Below are 23,909 nucleotides of genomic sequence, written 5' to 3'. Positions count from 1 at the left end.
CATCAGCAGTTGTATCATCAATGACGATAAGTGAGCCAATACCTTCAGCAGCCATCCATGCACAGGCCATAACACCCCCATCACTGTGTTCACAGATGAGGTGGCATGCTTTGGATCTTGGGCAGTTCCTTCATACTTTGCTCTTGCCATCACTCTGATATAAGTTAGTCTTCGTCTCATCTGTTCACAAGATTTTTTTCCAGAAATTTGGTTGCTCTTTTAAGTACTTCTTAGCAAACTGTAACCTGACCATCGTATTTTACGGCAAATTAGTGGTTTGCATCTTACAGTGCACCCTCTATTTCTGTTCACGAGGTCTTCTGCGGACTCCCGAAGAGTGTTTCTGATCTGTCGGAGAGGTGTTTGGGTTTTTAAAAAATTATATATTTTTAATTATAGAGCGAATTCTTCTGTCATCAGCTGTGGCCTGTCAGTTGCTTTGCGATTAGTAAGCTCACTAGTGCTCTCTTTCTTCTTAATGATGTTCCAAACAGTTGATTTTGGTAAGCCTAAGGTTTGACTGATGTCTCTAACAGTTTTATTCTCGTTTCTCAGTCTCATAATGGCTTCTTTGACTTTCATTGGCACAACTTTGGCCCTCATGTTGATAAACAGCAATAAAAGTTTCCAAAGGTGATGGAAAGACTAGAGGGAAAACTATGTGCTGAGAGCTCTCTTATACCTGCATTAAGGAGGTAATTAAACACACATGAGCAATTACAAACACCTGTGAAGTCATGTGTCCCAAACATTATGGTGCCCTGAAATAGGGGGACTATGTATAAATACAGCTGTAATTTCTACATGGTGAAACCAATATATATAAAAATAGATCTTAATAAAATCTGACAATGTGCACTTTAACCACATGTGATTTTTTTTTTCTATTACAAATCTCAAATTGTGGAGTACAGAGGCAAATAAATAAAGGAGGGGTCTTTGTCCCAAGATTTTGCCCCACATCTAAGATGAATATTCTGCAGCGTGACTTTAGAGAGCTCGGAAAAATGCTGAAAAGCAGGACCTCCAGGGTTGTTATCTCCGGTTTGCTTCCAGTTCCTCGCGCTGGGGAGAGCAGGAACAGGGAGATACGGGACCTGAACTGGTGCAGGGGGCAGGGATTTAGATTCTTAGATCACTGGGATCTGTTTTGGAGTAAGGGGGAACTGTACAAAAGGGACGGATTGCATCTTAACAGGTGGGGGACCAGCATTCTGGCAGGTAGGTTTGCCACTGCTACACGGGTGGTTTTAAACTGAATAAGGGGGTGGGGTGTCAAATGGGGTAGTCGAGGATGGAGTTAAAGGGAAAGAGAGTAAAGGGATGGTTAATGACCCCAGAATTAACGGGAAAAAAAGCTCACAAAGGGATAGGAGAGTATGGCCAAGTGTAATAGGGATCGATGTGAAAGGTGAGATGCGTAAGGAATTAAAATACTAAAATTAAGTATATGAATGCGCAAAGTATAAGAAGTAAAGTAGATGAGTTGAGGCTCAGTTTACAGGTTGGTAGATATGACATTGTGGGGATTACTGAGATGTGGCTGCAGGAGGATCGGGCCCGGGAACTTAATATTCAGGGTTATACACCCTATAGAAAGGACAGGCACGTGGGCAGAGGAGGATGCGTCCACTATTTCTAGAGCCATCTCCCTGAGGACCCTGGGATTCAGACCATCAGGCCCAGGGGATTTATCATCCTTCAGTCCCATTAGCCTACCCAATACTATTTCTCGCCTAATGAAAATTTATTTCAGTTCCTCTACCCCCTTAGATCCTCTGTCCTCCAGTACATCTGGGAGATTGTTTGTGTCTTCCTTAGTGAAGACAGTTCAGAAGTACCTATTCAACTCTTCCGCCATTTCCTTGTTGCCCATAATAATTTCACCCGTGTCTGCCTTCAAGGGACCCACATTTGACTTTGCTACTCTTTTACCCTTAACATATCTAAAGAAGCTTTTACTGTCCTTCTTTATATTCCTGGCCAGCTTCCTTTCGTACTTTATCTTTTGAGCCCGTATTACCCGTTTAATTTCCTTCTGTTGTCCTATGAAAGTTTCCCAATCCTCTGCCTTCCTACTACTCTTTGCTGTGTTATACATCATTACTTTTAGTTTTATTCTATCCCTAACTTCTCTTGACAGCCACGGTTGCCCCCTACTCCCCTTAGAATCTTTCTTCCTTTTTGGAATGAAATGATCCTGCGTCTTCCGGATTATGCCCAGAAATTTCTGCCATTGCTGTTCCACCATCAATCCTGCTAGGATCCCTTTCCAGTCTACCTTGGCCAGCTCCCCCCTCTCATGCCTTCATAGTCCCCTTTGTTCAACTGCATCACTGCCACTTCTGATTTAACGTTCTCCTTCTCAAATTGCAGATTAAAACTAATCATATTATGATCACTACCTCCTAGTGGTTCCTTTACCTCGAGTTCTCTTATCACATCTGGTTCATTGGACAAATCTAAATCCAGAATTGCCTTTTCTCTGGTCGGCTCCATTACAAGCTGCTCTAAGAATCCATCTCGGAGGCATTCTACAAACTCTCTTTCTTAGGGTCCTGAACCAACCTGATTTTCCCAATCTACCTGCATATTAAAATCCCCCATCACCACAGTGGCATTACCTTTGTTACATGCCAGTTTTAACTCCTGCTGCAACTTACACCCTACATCCCGGCTACTATTTGGGGGATAGCTAATGTTATCCCACTTTTCAAGAAAGGAGCGAGAGAGAAAATGGGGAATTACAGACCAGTTAGCCTGACTTCGGTGGTGGGAAAGATGCTGGAGTCAATTATTAAAGAGGTAATAATGGGGCATTTAGATAACAGTAAAAGGATTAGTCCAAGTCAACATGGATTTATGAAAGGGAAATCATGCTTGACTAATTTTCTGGAATTTTTTGAGGATGTGACAAGTAAAATGGATAAAGGGGTGCCAGTTGATGTAGTGAGTCTAGACTTTCAGAAAGCCTTTGATAAGATCCCGCACGGGAGACTGGTGACTAAAATTAGAGCACATGGTATTGGGGTTAGGGTGTTGACATGGATAGAAAATTGGTTAGCAGACCGGAAGCAAAGTGCAGGAGTGAACGGGTCCTTTTCAGAATGGCAGGCAGTGGCGAGTGGAGTGCCACAAGGCTCGGTGTTGGGGCCGCAACTGTTTACCATATATATTAATGATTTGGAAGAGGGAATTAGGAGCAACACTAGCAAGTTTGCGGATGACACAAAGCTGGGTGGCAGTGTGAACTGTGAAGATGATGTTAGGAGGTTGCAGGGTGAGCTGGACAGGTTGAGTGAGTGGGCAGATGCGTGGCAGATGCAGTATAATATAGATAAATGTGAGGTTATCCACTTTGGCGGCAAAAACAAGGGGGCAGATTATTATCTCAACGGGGTTAGGTTAGGTAAGGGGGAGGTACAGCGGGACCTGGATGTCCTTGTACACCGATCACTGAAAGTTGGCGTGCAGGTACAGCAGGCAGTGAAGAAAGCTAATGGAATGTTGGTCTTCATAACAAGAGGATTTCAGTATAGGAGAAAAGAGCTTCTTCTGCAGTTCTATAAGGCTCTGGTGAGACCACATCTGGAGTATTGTGTACAGTTTTGATCTCCTAATTTGAGGAAGGACATCCTTGTGATTGAGGCAGTGCAGCGTAGGTACACGAGATTGATCCCTGGGATGGCGGGACTGTCATATGAGGAAAGATTGACCCTGAGAAAGACTAGTCCTCCATCCTGACAAAATATGCTTCAACGTTGCCACCTCTGAACAGAAGGGACACGCCGGGTCCCCACCTACCCATTGTTTGAGGTTCTGCGGTGATGGCAGCCCTTACATGACCCGCCTCCATGAACCACTGGTGCCTCCAGCTAAACCTCTTCTACACTTTCCCAGTTCATTCACTATCCCTACTTAACCTGAGCTACTGCCCTTATGCATCTCATTGCTTCCTCTTGACCTGCTCTACAACCAATTTCCCACTCTCTGTTGGACCTGCCTTATTCCACACTGGTTTCCCTGTGCTGAGTCTTTATGGGCCTGTCCCACTTAAGCGATTTCTTGGGTGACTATGGGCGACTGTAGCGACAATTTTTGCTGTCATAGGTTGACGTCGGCATTGTCGTAGGTTGTCGCCAGGTGTTGGATGTGAATTCCATTGAAACTAGTCCCCGGCAGTTGCCTAAAGAGTCGCCTAAGTGGGACAGGCCCTTAAGCCTCCCTTCCCTTGCTGCGCCCTACCAACAATGTCTGTATGCCTCAGAGCTGCTTGTGCTTCTTGTATTGCCTGCTTTGAGTTCCACTCCCTCCCTCTAGTTACATTTGGCACCAGATTACTAACTAAGGTATCCTTGCTCGCTGATAATTGCAACTCTAACCTCACCTTAGCACACTTAAACTCCTCTGTTAGACTAGACAATGGTAAATGGATAATACCTTTCACATATAAAGCCGCATTACTGAGACACCGTGGATCTCCTAACTATTTCCTAATATATGAACTAACCAATCTCTCTAACCTTTCCACCTTAGAGATTGGCACCTCATATACCAGGGACTGGTGAGTACCCCGGTGGCTGTACACCTTGAAAATTAGTACTCATGTTTGAGTAAGGGTGGGGGAGACAGCCTACCTGGGGGCAGCGACAGCAGCCGGGCCTCTGGCATAAAGACCGGTCCTGTTGCTCAGAAGGGTAAGGAAAAGAAGAGGAGGGCAATTGTAATAGGGGACTCTATAGTCAGGGGGTCGGATAGGCGATTCGGTGGACGCAGACAAGAGACCCGGATGGTAGTTTGCCTCCCTGGTGCCAGGGTCAGGGATGTGTCTGAACGGGTCCAAGAAATCCTGAAATGGGAGGGAGAGGAGCCTGAAGTTGTGGTACATATAGGTACCAACGACATATGTCAAAAAAGAGAAGAGGTCCTGAAAATAATTTAGGGAGTTAGGTAGAGAGTTAAGGAGAAGGACTGCAAAGGTAACAATCTCAGGATTACTGCCTGTGCCACGCGACAGTGAGAGTAGGAATGGAGCGAGGTGGAGGATAAATGAGTGGATGAGGGACTGGTGCAGTGGGTATGGATTCAAGTTTCTGGATCATTGGGACCTCTTTTGGGGAAGGTGTGACCTGTACAGAAAGGACGGGTTGCACTTGAACTCGAGGGGGACCAATAGCCTGGCGGGGAGGTTTGCAAAGACTACTGGGGAGACTTTAAACTAGTATGGTTGGGGGGCGGAACTCAAATTGGGAAAGCTAGCAGTCAGTGTGTGAGGCAGGAGGCAGAGAATGGTAGCACTCTGACCCAAAATGTAGGGGAGGGAGAAGAAAAAGACAATAAACAGAGAATAAGAGAGGGTGGATTTCTTAAATGTGTATATTTTAATGCTAGGAGCATTGTAAGAAAGGTGGATGAACTTAGAGCCTGGATTGACACCTGGAAGTATGATGTTGTGGCGATCAGTGAAACATGGTTGCAGGAGGGCTGTGATTGGAAACTAAATATTCCAGGATTTCGTTGCTTCAGGTGTGATAGAATTGGAGGGGCAAGTGGTGGAGGTGTTGCATTGCTTATCAGGGAAGATATTACAGGAGTGCTTTGGCAGGATAAATTAGAGGGCTCGTGTAGGGAGGCTATTTGGGTGGAACTGAGAAATGGGAAAGGGGTAGCAAAACTTATAGGGGTGTATTATAGACCGCCAAATGGGGAGCGAGAATTGGAAGAGCAAATATGTAAGGAGATTGCAGATATTAGTAGTAAGCACAAGGTAGTGATTGTGGGAGATTTCAATTTTCCACACATAGACTGGGAAACACATTCTGTAAATGGGCTGGATGGGTTGGAGTTTGTAAAATGTGTGCAGGATAGTTTTTTGCAGTAATACATAGAAGTACCTACTAGAGAAGGGGCGGTGCTGGACCTCCTGTTAGGAAATGAGACGGGTCAGGTGGCAGAGGTATGCGTTGGGGAACAGTTCGGGACCAGTGATCACAATACCATTAGTTTCAATATAATTATGGAGAGGGTCAGACTGGACCTAGGGTTGAGATTTTTGATTGGAGAAAGGCTAACTTTGAGGAGATGCGAAAGGATTTAAAAGGAGTAAATTGGGACATTTTGTTTTATGGGAAAGATGTGGAAGAGAAATGGAGTACATTTAAAGGTGACATTTTAAGAGTACAGAATCTTTATGTCCCTGTTCGGTTGAAAGGAAATAGTAAAAATCGGAAAGAGCCATGGTTTTCAAGGGAAATTGGACACTTGGTTCGGAAAAAGAGGGAGATCTACAATAATTATAGGCAGCATGGAGTAAATGAGGTGCTTGAGGAGTATAAAGAATGTAAAAAGAATCTTAAGAAAGAAATTAGAAAAGCTAAAAGAAGATATGAGGTTGCTTTGGCAAGTAAGGTGAAAGTAAACCCAAAGGGTTTCTACAGCTATATTAATAGCAAAAGGATAACGAGGGATAAAATTGGTCCATTAGAGAATCAGAGTGGACAGCTATCTGCAGAGCCAAAAGAGATGGGGGAGATATTGAACAATTTATTTTCTTCGGTATTCACCAAGGAGAAGAATATTGAATTATGTGAGGTAAGGGAAACAAGTAGAGTAGCTATGGAAACTATGAGATTCAAAGAAGAGGAAGTACTGACACTTTTGAGAAATATAAAAGTGGATAAGTCTCCAGTTCCGGACAGGATATTCCCTAGGACATTGAGGGAAGTTAGTGTAGAAATAGCAGGGGCTATGACAGAAATATTTCAAATGTCATTAGAAATGGGAATAGTGCTGGAGGATTGTCGTACTGCGCATGTTGTTGCATTGTTTAAAAAGGGGTCTAAGAGTAAACCTAGCAATTATAGACCTGTTAGTTTGATGTCAGTGGTGGGCAAATTAATGGAAAGGATACTTAGAGATAATATATATAAGCATCTGGATAAACGGGCATGATTAGGAACAGTCAACATGGATTTGTGCCTGGAAGGTCATGTTTGACTAATCTTCTTGAATTTTTTGAAGAGGTTACTCGGAAAATTGATGAGGGTAAAGCAGTGGATGTTGTATATATGGACTTCAGTAAGGCCTTTGACAAGGTTCCTCATGGAAGGTTGGTTAAGAAGGTTCAATGGTTGGGTATTAATGGTGGAGTAGCAAGATGGATTCAACAGTGGCTGAATGGGAGATGCCAGAGAGTAATGGTGGATGGTTGTTTGTCAGGTTGGAGGCCAGTGACTAGTGGGGTGCCACAGGGATCTGTGTTGGGTCCACTGTTGTTTGTCATGTACATCAATGATCTGGATGATGGTGTGGTAAATTGGATTAGTAAGTATGCAGATGATACTAAGATAGGTGGGGTTGTGGATAATGAAGTTGATTTTCAAAGTCTACAGAGAGATTTATGCCAGATAGGGTGGTAAAGAAAGCTTTTGGTGTGCTGGCCTTTATAAATCAGAGCATTGAGTATAGAATGTTCAAAAGGGAACTGCAGATGCTGGAATATCGAAGGTACACAAAATTGCTGGGGAAACTCAGCGGGTGCAGCAGCATCTATGGAGCGAAGGAAATAGGCGACGTTTCGGGCCGAAACCCTTCTTCAGACTGATAGGGGGTGGGGGGGGGGAAAGAAAGAAAGAAGAAAAAGGGGAGGAAGAGGAGGAGCCCGAGGGCGGGAGGGTGGGAGGAGACCGCTAGAGGGTTAAGGAAGGGGAGGAGACAGCAAGGGCTAGCCAAATTGGGAGAATTCAATGTTAATGCCATAAGGACGCAAGGTCCCCAGACGGAATATGAGGTGCTGTTCCTTCAATTTCCGCTGTTGCTCACTCTGGCAATGGAGGAGACCCAGGACAGAGAGGTCGGATTGGGAATGGGAGGGGGAGTTGATGTGCTGAGCCACCGGGAGGTCAGGTAGGTTATTGCGGACTGAGCGGAGGTGTTCGGCGAAACGATCGCCCAACCTACGCTTGGTCTCACCGATGTAAATCAGCTGACATCTAGAGCAGCGGATGCAGTAGATGAGGTTGGAGGAGATACAGGTGAACCTTTGTCGCACCTGGAACGACTGCTTGGGACCTTGAATGGAGTCGAGGGGGGAGGTGAAGGGACAGGTGTTGCATTTCTTGCGGTTGCAACGGAAAGTGCCCGGGGAGGGGGTGGTGCGGGAGGGAAGGGAAGAATTGACGAGGGAGTTGCGGAGGGAGCGGTCTTTGCGGAAGGCAGACATGGGGGGAGATGGGAAGATGTGGCGAGTGGTGGGGTCCCTCTGGTCCTCACCTTTCACCCCACCAGCCGGCAAATACAACACATAATCCTCCGCCATTTCCGCCACCTATCCAACCTTTTAACCATTATAGACGGGATTTCTTCTTCATCTACATAAAACCTTTTCTCTACTACTTTTCCTCTTGCCAAAGAAATACTCCGTGACTTACTTGGCTTAATCTTCAATCTTGTCCAATCCTCTCTAATAACCTTCTTGTACAAGCTACTGTTGTGGTCACCAAGGACATATCATCCATATAGGCCCTGATTGGAGGGAGACGCAGCCTCCCTGCCGACGACCCAGCGTGATTTTCTAATCACTCGCTCCATCATCATTGTAAACGCTAAAGGGGAAATAGTACACCGTGTCATAATACCCATCTCTAATCTCTGCCGTACTGTTGAAAAGTCTGCTGTACATTCGGACATCTTGGAAACATGCTTTCACTAAATTTACTATCAATCCTGGAACTCAAAAGAAATCAAAAGTACTCCAAATAAGACTATGTGGCACAGATCCAAACGCATTTGCCAGGTCCAGAAACACTACATGCAAATCTCTTCTCTCGAGCTTGGCTGTCTGAATCTGGTGCCATATTACACTGTTCTACACAACCTGCGAAACCTGGGATTCCTGCTTTCTGCACTTAATTAACCTGTTCCTTTCTAAATAACTTGCCACTATGCTAAAGACAATCTTGCCTTCTACATTTAGGAGACATACAATGGTAAACTGACTTACCTCTGAAGACTCTTTCTCCTTTGGGAATGAAAATTTCCCTGCTCTACGCCAAACCCTTGTATGACCTGCTTCTCCCAAACTATTTGTAAGAGCCTCCACAAAAATCTAAGCACATCATTTGTATACCCGGCAAGGGACTCCATTCGGCACTGGGGCTGAAGAAGCCTTTGCACGCCTTATTATTGGTTCCACTTCCTTCCACTTTGGTGGCAAAACATCTCAGTTATGCTCTATCCCTCCTAAGAGTGGTATATCTGGAGGGAAACCCATTCCCCTTTTCTTATCTGGATCCAAGTATGTCCTTTTAAAATATTCCTCTAACTCTACATTTAAAGCTTTGTGCTTTCCACTTTTTTTGTGACTAAACACTATCTAACTCTCTTAAATCCATCCAATGATTTGGCCTCCACTGCCCTCTGTGGCAGGGAATTCCACAAATTTACAACTCTGGGTGAAAACGTTTTTTCTCACCTCAGTCTTAAATGGCCTCCCCTTTATTCTAAGACGGTGGCTCCTGGTTCTGGACTCGCCCAACATTGGGAACATTTTTCCTGCATCTAGCTTGTCCAGTCCTTTTATAATTTTATATGTTTCTATAAGAACCCCCTCATCCTTCTAAACTCCAGTGAATAGAAGCCTAGTCTTTTCAATCATATGACAGTCCCGCCATCCCAGGGATCAATCTCGTGAACCTACACTGCACTGCCTCAATCGCAAGGATGTCCTTCCTCAAATTAGGAGACCAAAACTGTACGCAATACTCAGATGTGGTCTCACCAGAGCCCTATACAACGGCAGAAGAACCTCTCTACTCCGATATTGAAATCCCCTTGTTATGAAGACCAACATTCCATTAGCCTTCTTCACTGCCTGCTGTATCTGCACGCCAACTTTCAGTGACTGGTGTACAAGGACCTGTCACCACTGGGATCTCTTTTGGAGTAAGGGGGAACTGTATACAGGTGGGGGACCGGCATTCTGGCAGGCAGGTTTGCCACTGTGACACAGGTGGTTTTAATCTAAATAAGGGGGGTGGGGTGTCAAATGGGATAGTCGAGGACAGAGTTAAAGGGAAAGGGAGTAAAGGGATGGTTAATGACCCTAGAATTAACGGGAAAGGAAGCTCACAAAGGGATAGGAGAGTATGGCCAAGTGTAATAGGGGTCAATGTGAAAGGTGGGATGCGTAAGGAATTAAAAGTATTGTATATGCATGCGTGAAGTAAAAAGAAGTAAAGTAGATGAGCTTGAAGCTCAGTTAGAGGTTGGTAGATATGACATTGTGTGGATTACTGAGACGTGGCTGCAGGAGGATCGGGCCTGGGAACTTAATATTCAGGGTTATACATCCTATAGAAAGGACAGGCAGGTGGGCAGAGGAGGAGGTGTAGCTCTGCTGGTGAGGGATGGAATTCAGTCCCTTGCGAGGGAAGACAAAGGGTCTGACGAGGTAGAATCAATGTGGATTGAGTTGAGGAATTGTAAAGGCAAGAAGACACTAATTGGTGCACTAACACTACAGACCCCCAAATAGTAGCCCGGATGTAGGGTGTAAGTTGCAGCAGGAGATAAAATTTCAATATGCAGGTAGACTGGGAAAATCAGGTTGGTTCAGGACCCCAAGAAAGAGAGTTTGTAGAATGCCTCCGAGATGGATTCATAGAGCAGCTTGTAATGAAGCCGACCAGAGAAAAGGCAATTCTGGATTTAGTGTTGTCCAATGAACCAGATGTGATAAGAGAACTCAAGGTAAAGGAGGTAGTGATCATAATATGATTAGTTTTAATCTGCAATTTGAGAAGGAGAATGTTAAATCAAACGTGTCAGTGATGCAGTTGAACAAAGGGGACTATGAAGGCATGAGAGGGGAGCTGGCGAAGACTGGAAAAGGATCCTAGCAGGAATGACGGTGGAACAGCAATGGCAGGAATTTCTGGGCATAATCCGGAAGACGTGGGAGCATTTCATTCCATAAAGGAAGAAAGATTCTAAGGGGAGTAGGAGGCAACTGTGGCTGACAAGAGAAGTTAGGGTTAGAATAAAACTAAAAGAAAAGATGTATAACACAACAAAGAGTAGCCGGAAGCCAGAGGATTGGGAAACTTTCATAGGACAACAGAAGGAAACAAAACAGGCAATACGGGCTGAAAAGATGAAGTACGAAGGGAAGCTGGCCAGGAATATAAAGAAGGACAGTAAAAGCTTCTTTAGATATGTTAAGGGTAAAAGAGTAGCAAAGTCAAATGTGGGTCACTTGAAGGCAGACACGGGTGAAATTATTATGGGCAACAAGGAAATGGCAGAACAGTTGAATAGGTACTTCGGATCTGTCTTCACTAAGGAAGACACAAACAATCTCCCAGATGTACTGGTGGACAGAGGATCTAAGGGGATAGAGGAACTGAAAGAAATTTTCATTAGGCGAGAAATAGTATTGGGTAGGCTAATGGGACTGAAGGATGAGAACCAGTGGATGTGTTATATCTGGACTTTCAGAAGGCTTTCGACAAGGTCACACATAAGAGATTAGTATGCAAACTTAAAGCACACTGTATTGGAGGTTCAGTATTGATGTGGATAGAGAACTGGCTGGCAGACAGGAAGCAAAGAGTAGGAGTAAACGGGTCCTTTTCAGAATGGCCGGCAGAAACTAGTGGGGTGCCGCAAGACTCAGTGCTGGGACGCCAGCTATTTACAATATATATTAATGATCTGGATGAGGGAATTGAATGCAACATCTCCAGGTTTGCGGATGACACAAAGCTGGGTGGCAGTGTGAACTGTGAAGAGGATGTTAGGAGGTTACCGGGTGACCTGGACAGGTTGAGTGAGTGGGCGGATGCGTGGCAGATGCAGTATAATATAGATAAATGTGAGGTTATCCACTTTGGCGGCAAAAACAAGGGGGCAGATTATTATCTCAATAGGGTTAGGTTAGGTAAGGCGGAGGTGCAGCGAGTCCTGGGTGTCCTTGTACACCGGTCACTGAAAGTTGGCTTACAGGTACAGCAGGCAGTGAAGAAAGCTAATGGAATGTTGGTCTTCATAACAAACGGATTTCAGTATAGGAGTAAAGAGGTTCTTCTGCAGTTGTATTAGGCTCTGGTGTGACCACATCTGGAGTATTGTGTACAATTTTGGTCTCCTAATTTGAGGAAGGACATCCTTGTGATTGAGGCAGTTCAGTGTAGGTTCACGAGATTGATCCCTGGGATGGCGTGACTGTCATATGAGGAAAGATTGAAAAGACTAGGCTTGTATTCCCTGGAGTTTAGAAGGATGAGGGGATGCAGTTTACTACCATTTCAAGCAGGGTGCAAGGCCATCAAATTCAAGTGCAGTTTCTTACCACTTCTAGCAGGGTGCAAGACCACCAAATTCAGTTGCAGTTTCATACCACTTCAAGCAGGGTGCAAGTCCACCAAATTCAAGTGCAGTTTCCGATCACTTCCAGCAGGGTGCAGGGCCACCAAATTCAAATGCAGTTTCATATCATTTCATGCAGGGTGCAAGGCCTCCACATTCAAATGCAGTTTCATGCCATTTCAAGCATTGTGAAACCACCATAAAACCACAAACACCACATAAACACCACACTCACAGTTCAGTAGACATTCAGTGTGTTCAGTTGATTCCGGTTTCCGGTTGGCGGCGCGACACTGTTGCCTGTCTTGTCTTTTGTTTTGTTTTTGTCTAGTTAAATGTAGTTGTTGTGTTTTTTTAATACTGTTTTTAACTGTGTTTATGTGGGGGGAGGGGGAAACTTTTAAAAATCTCTTCCCTGCACGGAAGACCCGACCTTTTCCCTGTCGGGTCTCCGTTGTCGTTGGGGCCTAGCATTGTGAAGCGGCCTCCAGCCGGAACGACCTGGGGTTCACTGAGGTTCAAATGACAATAAATATTGTATTGTATTCACAGCTCAGACATAGTCATAGAAACATAGAAAATAGAGGCAGGAGGAGGCCATTCGGCCCTTCGAGCCAGCTCCACCTTTCATTGTGATCATGGCTGATCGTCCCCTATCAATAACCCGTGCCTGCCTTCTCCCCATATCCCTTGACTCCACTAGCCCCTAGAGCTCTATCTAACTCTCTCTTAAATCCATCCAGTGACTTGGCCTCCACTGCCCTCTGTGGCAGGGAATTCCATAAATTCACAACTCTCTGGGTGAAAAAGTTTTTACTTACCTCAGTCTTAAATGACCTCCCCTTTATTCTAAGACTGTTGCCCCTGGTTCTGGACTCGCCCCAAATTGGGAACATGTTTCCTGCATCTAGCATGTCCAGTCCTTTTATAATTTTATATGTTTCTATAAGACACCCCCTCATCCTTCTAAACTCCAGTGAATACAAGCCTAGTGTTTTCAATCTTTCCTCATATGACAGTCCCGCCATCCCAGGGATCAATCTCGTGAACCTACGCTGCACTGCCTCAATCACAAGGATGTCCTTCCTCAAATTAGGAGACCAAAACTGTACACAATACTCCAGATGTGGTCTCACCAGAGCCCTATACAACTGCAGAAGAAATATGGCACAGATTAGTGGGAAACTAGAGGATTGGGAAGCTATTAAAATCCAATAACAACCAGAAAAGCAATAAGGGGAGAAAGATGACATAGCTAGCCAATAATTAAAAAAGGATACCAAATATTTTTCAGATTTATAAAGAGTAAAAGAGAAGCGAGTGAACCCTGGACTACTGGAAACATTATACTGGAGAAGTAGTAATGGGGAACAAAGAAATGGCGAATTAATTGAATACATATTTTGCAAAAGTCTTCACAGCAGAAGGCACCAGCAACATGTCAGAAATTCAAGAGTCAGGGGCAGAAGTGAGTGCAGTCGTTATTAATGAAGAGAAGGTGTTTGGGAAGCTGAGCAGTCTGAAGGTGGATAAGTCACTTGGATCGGATGGACTTCACCTCAGGGTTCTTAAAAGAGGTAGCCATAGAGATTGTGGAGGCATTAGTAGTGATCTTTCAAGAATCATTAGTCAGGAATGGTTCCAAGATACTGGAAAATCAAATGTAACTCCACTCTTTAAGAAGGGAGCGAGGGAAAAGAGGAAAATCTATAGGTCGGTTATCCTGACTTCAATGGTTGGTAAGATTTTAGAGTCCCATCATTAAGCATGTGTCAGTGGATGTTATTTACTTGGATTTTTCAAGTGCAACAAGGTGGGAGACCATGTATTAGAGGCAATGTACTAGCATGGATAGAAGATTGACTGACTAGCAAGTAGTGGAAATAAACAGGGCCTTTTCTTGTTGGCGGTCGGTGACTAGTGGTGTTCTGTAGGGGTCGGTATCGGGTCCAATACTTTGAATGTTATATGTTAATGATCTGGATAGTGGAGTTCGTGGCCAAGTTTGCTGATACGAAAAAATGTGGAGGGGCAGGTAGTGTTGAGGAAGCACACAGTCTCCCGAAGGACTTGGATAGGTTGGGAGAGTGGGCAAAGAAGTGGCAAATGGAATACAGTGTAGCAAAGTGTACGGTGATGCTCTTTGGTAGAAGGGATAGCCTAGACTATTTTCAAAATGGGGAGAGGATTCATAAATCAGAGGAGTAAATGGATTTGATAGTGCTGGTGCAGGATTATGCATGTAATTCTGACCTGAGATCATATTGTTAACCTCTCTACTTCCCTTTTAGGTGCCGGCTCAAAAGTGAAGGAGTAGCCTGGTCTCCCACTGCAACATGTGAGTGAAACCATTGACACATTTTTGCAATCTGAGGTGAAAAGGATTGGTTCACTAACTTTCTACTCATTCAAATGGCTTATTGGTTTTTGATAGCTGAATCTACAAGGAAGGCTGTGGTTAAATTATAAAATAAGTGTGGGAGCATAAACTACCAAAAAGTTTGCCTTTGTAATAATGACTCGAAACTAAGTAAGGGTAAAGATCCATTCTTTATTTCAGGAATTTGCTATAAGTTCAAATGCAATTGTTTTTGGTCGTAAAACATTGTTACAGTTAATCTTAGGTACCCCGCCAAAGAATTTACAAAATTAGTTAAAAAGAAGCATAAAATAGTATTTGAGTGTTATCCATCTTGGAGTAAAAGGTGGTAAATGCAAACTAAATTTTACACAGTGGTGAATCTCTGGAATTCTCTGCCACAGAATGTAGTTAAGGCCAGTTCATTGGCTATATTTAAGAGGGAGTTAGATGTGGCCCTTGTGGCTAAAGGGATCAGGGGGTATGGAGAGAAAGTAGGTACCAGATACTGAGTTGGATGATCAGCCATGATCATATTGAATGGCGGTGCAGGCTCGAAGGGCCGAATGACCTACTCCTGCACCTATTTTCTATGTTTCTATGTAAATTCAGACCAACTATTCGCCGCAGTCTGAAGATGGGTCCCAACCGGAGACATCGCTCATCCATTCCCATCACAGACGCTGAATTACTCCAGCGCATGTTTTTTTGTTGTTGGCAGCCACACAGAAAAATAGAACAGCACAGGAAACATAGAAATTAGGTGCAGGAGTAGGCCATTCAGCCCTTCGAGCCTGCACCGCCATTCAATATAACCATATAACATATAACCATATAACAATTACAGCACGGAAACAGGCCATCTCGACCCTTCTAGTCCGTGCCGAACACGTATTCTCCCCTAGTCCCATATACCTGCGCTCAGACCATAACCCTCCATTCCTTTCCCGTCCATATAACTATCCAATTTATCTATAAATGATAAAAACGAACCTGCCTCCACCACCTTCATGGCTGATCATCCAACTCAGTATCCCGTACCTGCCTTCTCTCCATACCCACTGATCCCTTTAGTCACAAGGGCCACATCTAACTCCCTCTTAAATATAGCCAATGAACTGGCCTCAACTACCTTTTGTGGCAGAGAATTCCAGAGATTCACCACTCTCTATGTGAAAAATGTTTTTCTCATCTCGGTCCTAAAGGATTTCCCCCTTATCCTTAAACTGTGCCCCTTGTTCTGGACTTCCCCAACATCGGGAACAATCTTCCTGCATCTAGCCTGTCCAACCCCTTAAGAATTTTGTAAGTTTCTATAAGATCCCCCCTCAATCTTCTAAATTCTAGCGAGTACAAGCCGAGTCTATCAAGTCTTTCTTCATATGAAAGTCCTGACATCCCAGGAATCAGTCTGGTGAACCTTCTCTGTACTCCCTCTATGGCAATAATGTCTTTCCTCAGATTAGGAGACCAAAACTGTACGCAATACTCCAGGTGTGGTCTCACCAAGACTCTGTACATCTGCAGTAGAACCTCCCTGCTCCTATACTCAAATCCTTTTGCTATGAATGCTAACATACCATTCGCTTTCTTCGCTGCCTGCTGCACCTGCATGCCTACTTTCAATGACTGGTGTACCATGACACCCAGGTCTAGTTGCCTCTCCCCTTTTCCTAATCGGCCACCATTCAGATAATAGTCTACTTTCCTGTATTTGCCACCAAAGTGGATAACCTCACATTTATCCACATTATACTGCATCTGCCATGCATTTGCCCACTCACCCCGCCTATCCAAGTCACCTTGCAGCCTCCTAGCATCCTCCTAGAAACATAGAAAATAGGTGTAGGAGTAGGCCATTCGGCCCTTCGAGCCTGCACCGCCATTCGATATGATCATGGCTGATCATCCAACTCAGTATCCCATCCCTGCCATCTCTCCATACCCCCTGATCCCTTTAGCCACAAGGGCCACATCTAACTCCCTCTTAAATATAGCCAATGAACTGGCCTCAACTACCTTCTGTGGCAGAGAATTCCACAGATTCACCACTCTCTGTGTAAAAAATGATTTTCTCATCTCGGCCCTAAAAGACTTCCCTCTTATCCTTATACTGTGATCCCTAGTTCTGGACTTCCCCAACATCGGGAATAATCTTCCTGCATCTAGCCTGTCCAACCCCTTAAGAATTTTGTACGTTTCTATAAGATCCCCCCCTCCCAATCTTCTAAATTCTACCGTGTACTAGCTCCTCACAGCTAACACTGCCCCCCAGCTTCGTGTCATCCGCAAACTTGGAGATGTTGCATTCAATTCCCTCGTCCAAATCATTAATATATATTGTAAATAGCTGGGGTCCCAACACTGAGCCTTGCGGTACCCCACTAGTCACTGCCTGCCATTCTGAAAAGGATCCGTTTACTTCTACTCTTTGCTTCCTGTCTGCCAGCCAGTTCTCTATCCACATCAATACTGAACCTCCAATACTATGTGCTTTAAGTTTGTATACTAATCTCTTATGTGGGACCTTGTCGAAAGCCTTCTGAAAGTCCAGATATACAGTGGCTTGCAAAAGTTTTCATACCCCTTGAACTTTTCCACATTTTGTCACGTTACAACCACAAAAGTAAATGTATTTTATTGGGATTTTATGTGATAGACCAACACAAAGTGGTGCATAATTGTGAAGTGGAAGGAAAATGATACATGGTTTTCAAATTTTTTTACAAATAAAAAACTGAAAAGTGTGACATGCAAAAGTATTCCGCCTCCCTGAGTCAATACTTTGTAGAACCACCTTTCGCTGCAATTACAGCTGCAAGTCTTTTGGGGTATGTCTCTACCAGCTTTGCAAATCTAGAGACTGAAATTTTTGCCCATTCTTCTTTGCAAAATAGCTCAAGCTCAGTCAGATTGGATGGAGAGCGTCTGTGAACAGCAATTTTCAAGTCTTGCCAGAGATTCTCAATTGGATTTAGGTCTGGACTTTGACTGGGCCATTCTAACACATGAATATGCTTTGATCCAAACCATTCCAATGTAGCTCTGGCTGTATGTTTAGGGTCGTTGTCCTGCTGGAAGGTGAACCTCCTCCCCAGTCTCAAGTCTTTTGCAGACTCTTAACAGGTTTTCTTCCAAGATTGCCCTGTATTTGGCTCCATCCATCTTCCCATCAACTCTGACCAGCTTCCCTGTCCCTGCTGAAGAAAAGCATTCCCACAGCATGATGCTGCCACCACCATGTTTCACAGTGGGGATGGTGTGTTCAGGGTGATGTGCAGTGTTAGTTTTCCACCACACATAGCGTTTTGCATTTAGGCCAAAAACTTCAATTTTGGTCTCATCTGACCAGAGACCAAACGTTTGTGGTGTAACGTGACAAAATGTGGAAAAGTTCAAGGGGTATGAAAACGTTTGCAAGCCACTGTAACACTGGTTCTCCTTCATCCACTCTACTAGTTACATCCTCGAAAAATTCTATAAGATTCGTCAGACATGATTTACCTTTCATAAATCCATGCTGACTTTGTCCAATGATTTCACCACTTTCCAAATGTGCTGCTATCCCATCTTTAATAACTGACTCTAGCAGTTTCCCCACTACCGATGTTAGACTAACTGGTCTGTAATTCCCCGTTTCCTCTCCACATGTTTGCTGTGTCCCCCACATGGCTTGTGGCAAACTGCAAACGGGACTTCTTATGGCTTTTTTTCAACAATGGCTTTCTTCTTGCCATAAAGGCCCGATTTGTGGAGTGCACGACTAATAGTTGTCCTGTGGACAGATTCTCCCACCTGAGCTGTGGATCTCTGCAGCTCCTCCAGAGTTACCTTGGCTGCTTCTCTGATCAATGCTCTCCTTGCCCGGCCTGTCAGTTTAGGTGGACGGCCATGTCTTGGTAGGTTTGCAGTTGTGCCATACTCTTTCCATTTTCGGATGATGGATTGAATAGTGCTCCGTGAGATGTTCAAAGCTTGGGATATTTTTTTATAACCTAACCCTGCTTTAAACTTCTCCACAACTTTCTCCCTGACCTGTCTGGTGTGTTCCTTGGGCTTCATGATGCTGTTTGTTTGCTCTCCCTCCCTTTTAAAAAAAGTGGGGCTACATTAGCTACCTCCAATCCTCAGGAACTACTCCAGAATCTAAAGAGTTTTGAAAAATTATCACTAATGCATCCACTATTTCTGGGGCTACTTCCTTAAGTACTCTGGGCTGCAGCCTATCTGGCCCTGGGGATTTATCGGCCTTTAATCCATTCAATTTACCTAACACCACTTCCTGGCTAACCTGGATTTCACTCAGTTCCTCCATCTCATTTGACCCCCGGTCCACTGCTATTTCCGGCAGATTATTTATGTCTTCCTTAGTGAAGACAGAACCAAAGTAGTTATTCAATTGGTCTGCCATATCCTTGTTCCCCATGATCAATTCACCTGTTTCTAACTGCAAGGGACCTACATTTGTTTTAACTAATCTTTATCTCTTCACATATATATAAAAACTTTTGCAGTCAGTTTTTATGTTCCCTGCCAATTTTCTTTCATAATCTATTTTCCCTTTCCTAATTAATCCCTTTGTCCTCCTCTGCTGGACTCTGAATTTCTCCCAGTCCTCTGATAGGCTGCTTTTTCTGGCTAATTTGTACGCATCATCCTTCGGTTTGATACTATCCCTGATTTCCCTTGTATTCCACGGATGCACTACCTTCCCTGATTTATTCTTTTGTCAAACTGGGATGAACAATTGTTGTAGTTCAGCCATGCAGTCTTTAAATGCCTTCCATTGCATATCCGCCGCAAACCCTTTAAGAATCAATTGCCAGTCTATCTTGGCCAATTCACGTCTCATCCCCTCAAAGTTACCTTTCTTTAAGTTCAGAACCCTTGTTTCTGAATTAATTATGTCACTCTCCATCCTAATGAAGAACTTAACCATATTATGGTCACTCTTGCCCAAGGGGCCACGCACAAGACTGCTAACTAACCCTTCCTCATTACTCAATACCCAATCTAGAATAGCCTGCTCTCTCGTTGGTTCCTCTACATGTTGGTTTAGAAAACTATCCCGCATACATTCCAAGGAATCCTCTTCCTCAGCACCCCTGCCAATTTGATTCACCCAATCTATATGTAGATTGAAGTCACCCATTATAACTGTTTTACCTTTGTTGCACGCATTTCTAATTTCCTGTTTGATTCCATCCCCAACTCACTACTACTGTTAGGTGGCCTGTACACAACTCCCACTAGCGTTTTCTGCCCCTTAGTGTTTCGCAGCTCTACCCATATCGATTCCACATCCTCCAAGCTAATGTCCTTTCTTTCTATTGCGTTAATCTCCTCTCTAACCAGCAACGCTACCCCACCTTCTTTTCCTTTCTGTCTATCCCTCCTGAATATTGAATATCCCTGGATGTTCAGCTCCCAGCCTTGGTCACACTGGAGCCATGTCTCCGTGATCCCAACTATATCATAGTCATTAATAGCTATCTGCACATTCAACTCATCCACCTTACCACAAATGCTCCTTGCATTGAGACACAAAGCCTTCAGGCTTGTTTTTACAACACTCTTACCCCTTATACAATTATGTTGAAAAGTGGCCCTTTTTGATTTTTGCCCTGGATTTGTCTGCCTGCCACATTTCACCTTGCTATCTATTGCTTCTACCCTCATTTTACACCCCTCTGTCTCTCCGCTCACACATTTAAGAAACCTTTTCTCTTTAACTCCATCCTCGACTATCCCATTTGACACCACCCATTTTAAACCATTCAGTTTAAAACCACCCGTGTAGCAGTGGCAAACCTGCCTGCCAGAATGCTGGTCCCCCACCTGTTAAGATGCAATCCATCCCTTTTGTACAGTTCCCCCTTACGCCAAAACAGATCCCAAAAAAGGCTCTTTGGCCTGCAATATCTGTGCCAAACATGATGCCGAGACCAGGTCTTACCTGCCTGCTCGTAATCCATATGCCACCATTCCCTGCTTATCCATGTGCCTATCCAAAAACACCACTATCTTATCTGCGTCTACAACACCCCTGGCAGCAGGTTCCACGTAAACACTGCCCACTGTGTAACAAAACTTGCCCTGTACATCTCAAAGTGTTCCTTCTCGCATCTTAAACCTATGGCCTCTACGCTTTGCCAATTCCACCCTAGGAGAAAGTTGTGAGGAGGGGGAGAGGGCGAGCACTGCACTGTATACAGTAGAGGGAATGCACTGCACTGTATACAGTAGTGACCGAGCACTACACGGTATACAGGAGAGGGAATGCACTGCACGGTATACAGGAGAGACAGAGCACTGCGCGGTATACAGGAGAGGGAATGCACTGCACGGTATACAGTAGTGACCGAGCTCTACACGGTATACAGGAGAGGGAGTGCACGGGAGAGGGGGTCACTTCGCGGTACAGGGTGTTGCTGGTTGTGTGGAGCCAGGAGTGCACAGGATCCCGTGACACATGCAACTTGTCCGCTGCAGTATAGAGCAAGGAAAATGTCAGTGTCCGAAGGAGGGTTCCGACCTGAAACGTCACCTATCCATGTTCTCCAACCTTTGTGTCCTTTTGTGTAAACAAGCATCTGCAGTTTTTTGTTTCTACATGGAAAATTACAACACAGGAACAGGCACTTCAACCCACAATGCTCGTGCCAAACATGATGATAAGTTAAACTAAACTCTTCTGCCTGTGCATGATCCATATCCCTCCATTCTCTGCAAATCTATGTGCCTATCTAAAAACCTCTTAAACACCAACGTCATATCTGCCCCCACCACCACTCGAGGAGTTGGGCAGGCTAGGACGGAATTCCTTGGAGCGCAGGAGGCTAGGGGTGTCAAATCATGAGGGGAATAGATAGGGTAAATGTAGAGAGTATTTTACCCAGAGTAGGGGAATCAAGAACCAGAGGACATAGGTTTAAGGTGCGAGGAGAAAGATTTAAAATGAATCTGGGGGGCAATTGTTTCACACTTGGGTATATGGAGTGGGCTTCCAGAGGAGGTGGTTGAGGCAGGTCCCAGCATTTAAAGACATTCCACAAGTACATGGATAGGAAATGGTCAGAGGAATGTAGGCCAAAAGTGGGCAAATGGGACAAACATAGGTTTGGCAAGGATGAGGTGCCGAAGGGCCTGTTTCCCTGCTGTGTGGCTGAAAGCTCGCTGTATTCTGGAGGACCATGTGCTAGAACTGGCTCCAGCTGTTGCTCCCTGGTTCAGTGGCAGATGGAACCACTGTGGCGTGTCAATCAGGCTGAGAACTTCATGCCTGGCACCTTCAACTGACACTGTTAGCCTGCCAGTTGTACGTGAGCCACGGAGGATGTAGTGTCTTCTGGGCAACAGAGGAATGGGTGGGAGCTCCAGGGGTCTCTTCCTGAGATTTTACGTGCTGGATTGTGTTGGGCTGATGGTTCATCAGTGAGGTGTGTCCGAGCCGAAGCATGGCTCAGCCGGGAACGACAATGGGGTGGGTGAGAGAGAGGAAAATAATTATTCTATCATGGGTGATCTGCGATGCAGTAGATGTGACTCCAGGGTGGTACATTACTCCCAGTGTCTGGGTTAAGAATGTTTGAGAGGGGAGATTAAAGAATACACGATAGTGGTCCACAAAGCACCAACAATATGAACTGTGGAAGGGTGAGGTTCTACTGGCAGAGTGTAGTTATCAAGGGAAGAGGTTATAAATCAATGGTATTGATGTCAGGATTAGCCCAGAGGCACATGCTAACAAATACAGACACGGGTGGTGAATTTGTGGCCTGAGAGATGGGGCACGAGGGACGGGTTAGACTTTTTGCGGCACTGGGTCTGGATCTGGAGCAGGTGCTGAGTTGGGAATGGCTGCACCTCATTAAGCACAGCGGGCAACTTGTTTACTGCTTGTCGCCATGGTCACCCCCATTTTACCCCATCAGACATTTTCAACAGTCAAGGAAGGGTGATTGGCAAGTGAACTGCTGCTGCGTAGCCATGTAAACCCTCATCTGAAGAAAGTGGGACGGATATCGCTCTCCCAGTCCTCATCAGTTCTATTTATTTTTCAGCCCATATCCTGTGTGTTCGAATCCATTGAGAAGAGGAATTAAAGGACAGATGTTGCTTATAAGATGACCAAACCGTTTTAATTTGAAACGCAAATTTTATTTTTTTGTAATTGAAACATTTGACCAAATAAAAGAAAGTGAATCGTGAATCATTAAGGCCTGCCTGGTGTCAGCTGATTCGTTAGAATATAGAACTTATCTGCACACTATCCCTCCATTCCCTGCATGTCCATGTGCCTATCCAATAGTCTCTCAAATGCCACTATTGTACATACCTCATCCTCCACCCCAGCAGCGCATTCCAAGTACCACCAGGCTGAGGCTCAGTAAAAAAAATGTGCCCCACATATCTCCTTTAAACTTTGCTCCTCTCACCTTAAAGCTGTGCCCTCTAGTATTTGATGTATCCATCCTGGGATTATATGTTCCAATTGTTTATCCACTCCTCTTATAATTTTATATACTTCTATCAGGTCTCTGCAACCTCTGCTGTTCCAGGGCAAACACTGGAAGTTTGACCAACAACAATCAGTTTTATTCGTCACATTGCACATAAAGTGCAAGTGAAATGAATTTGCCAGCACGGTACAATGAAAAAGAACACACAAAAACACATCAAAAACTTAACACAAATATCCACCACAGCATTCATCACTGTGGTGGAAGGCACAAAAGTTTGGCCAGTCCTCCATTTTCCCCCGTGGTCGGGACCTCAACCCTCCGCAGCCGTCGCTGTGGGCATCCAGATGTGCAGACAAGGTAAAAAGTCCAGAATCGGCTCCTCTCCACCGGAGACCGCGGCTTCAAGTTGGTGTAGGCCAGAGATTTAAAGTTCACGCCGCAGCCAGAAGCACCGCAGACTGCAGGGCCGGCAGTCGAAGCTCCCCTCCAGGGATCCCCGGCGAGGGACGCCAGTCCTGATGGTAAGTCGCCGCCGTGCCCGCGGTAGAAGTTATCCGCGGGCCGGCGGTGGTGGCCTTTTCTCCCCGGGTTCCCAACGTGAGATCCCGGGCTGCAAACGCCGCGCCAGCTGGAGCTCTGCGGACCGCTGCTTCAGGCTTCAGGCTGCCGCGGGCCAGTGAAACGGAGCGCTCCCCTCTGGCGAACCCCAGCGAAGGCTC

General features: G+C 44.9%; 1 protein-coding gene and 1 long non-coding RNA gene across 3 annotated transcripts in view; one reads left to right on the top strand and one right to left on the bottom strand.

Moving 5' to 3' along the window:
- The window catches only part of gtsf1 (gametocyte specific factor 1), a 46,606-nt gene extending 23,666 nt beyond the window's left edge, over positions 1-22,940 (top strand). For both annotated transcript variants that reach the window (XM_033013192.1, XM_033013193.1), the window contains exons 7-8: positions 14,658-14,704; positions 22,789-22,940. In XM_033013192.1, coding sequence (XP_032869083.1) covers positions 14,658-14,683 — 26 coding nt within the window. In that variant the 3' untranslated portion in view covers positions 14,684-14,704; positions 22,789-22,940. The remainder of the gene's footprint in view (positions 1-14,657; positions 14,705-22,788) is intronic.
- Positions 272-14,726, bottom strand: LOC116966854. The gene is made up of 3 exons (XR_004410078.1): positions 14,716-14,726; positions 1,208-1,214; positions 272-327 (listed from the first exon to the last, which is right to left on the bottom strand). It is a non-coding gene; the product is annotated as an uncharacterized LOC116966854 (long non-coding RNA).
- Positions 22,941-23,909: the final 969 nt, after the last annotated feature.

The sequence above is a fragment of the Amblyraja radiata genome, chromosome 38 (assembly GCF_010909765.2).
Source record: "Amblyraja radiata isolate CabotCenter1 chromosome 38, sAmbRad1.1.pri, whole genome shotgun sequence".
Classification (NCBI taxonomy): domain Eukaryota; kingdom Metazoa; phylum Chordata; class Chondrichthyes; order Rajiformes; family Rajidae; genus Amblyraja; species Amblyraja radiata.
Note: the sequence above shows the minus strand (reverse complement) of the source record. Positions and strands in the feature narration are given on the sequence as shown.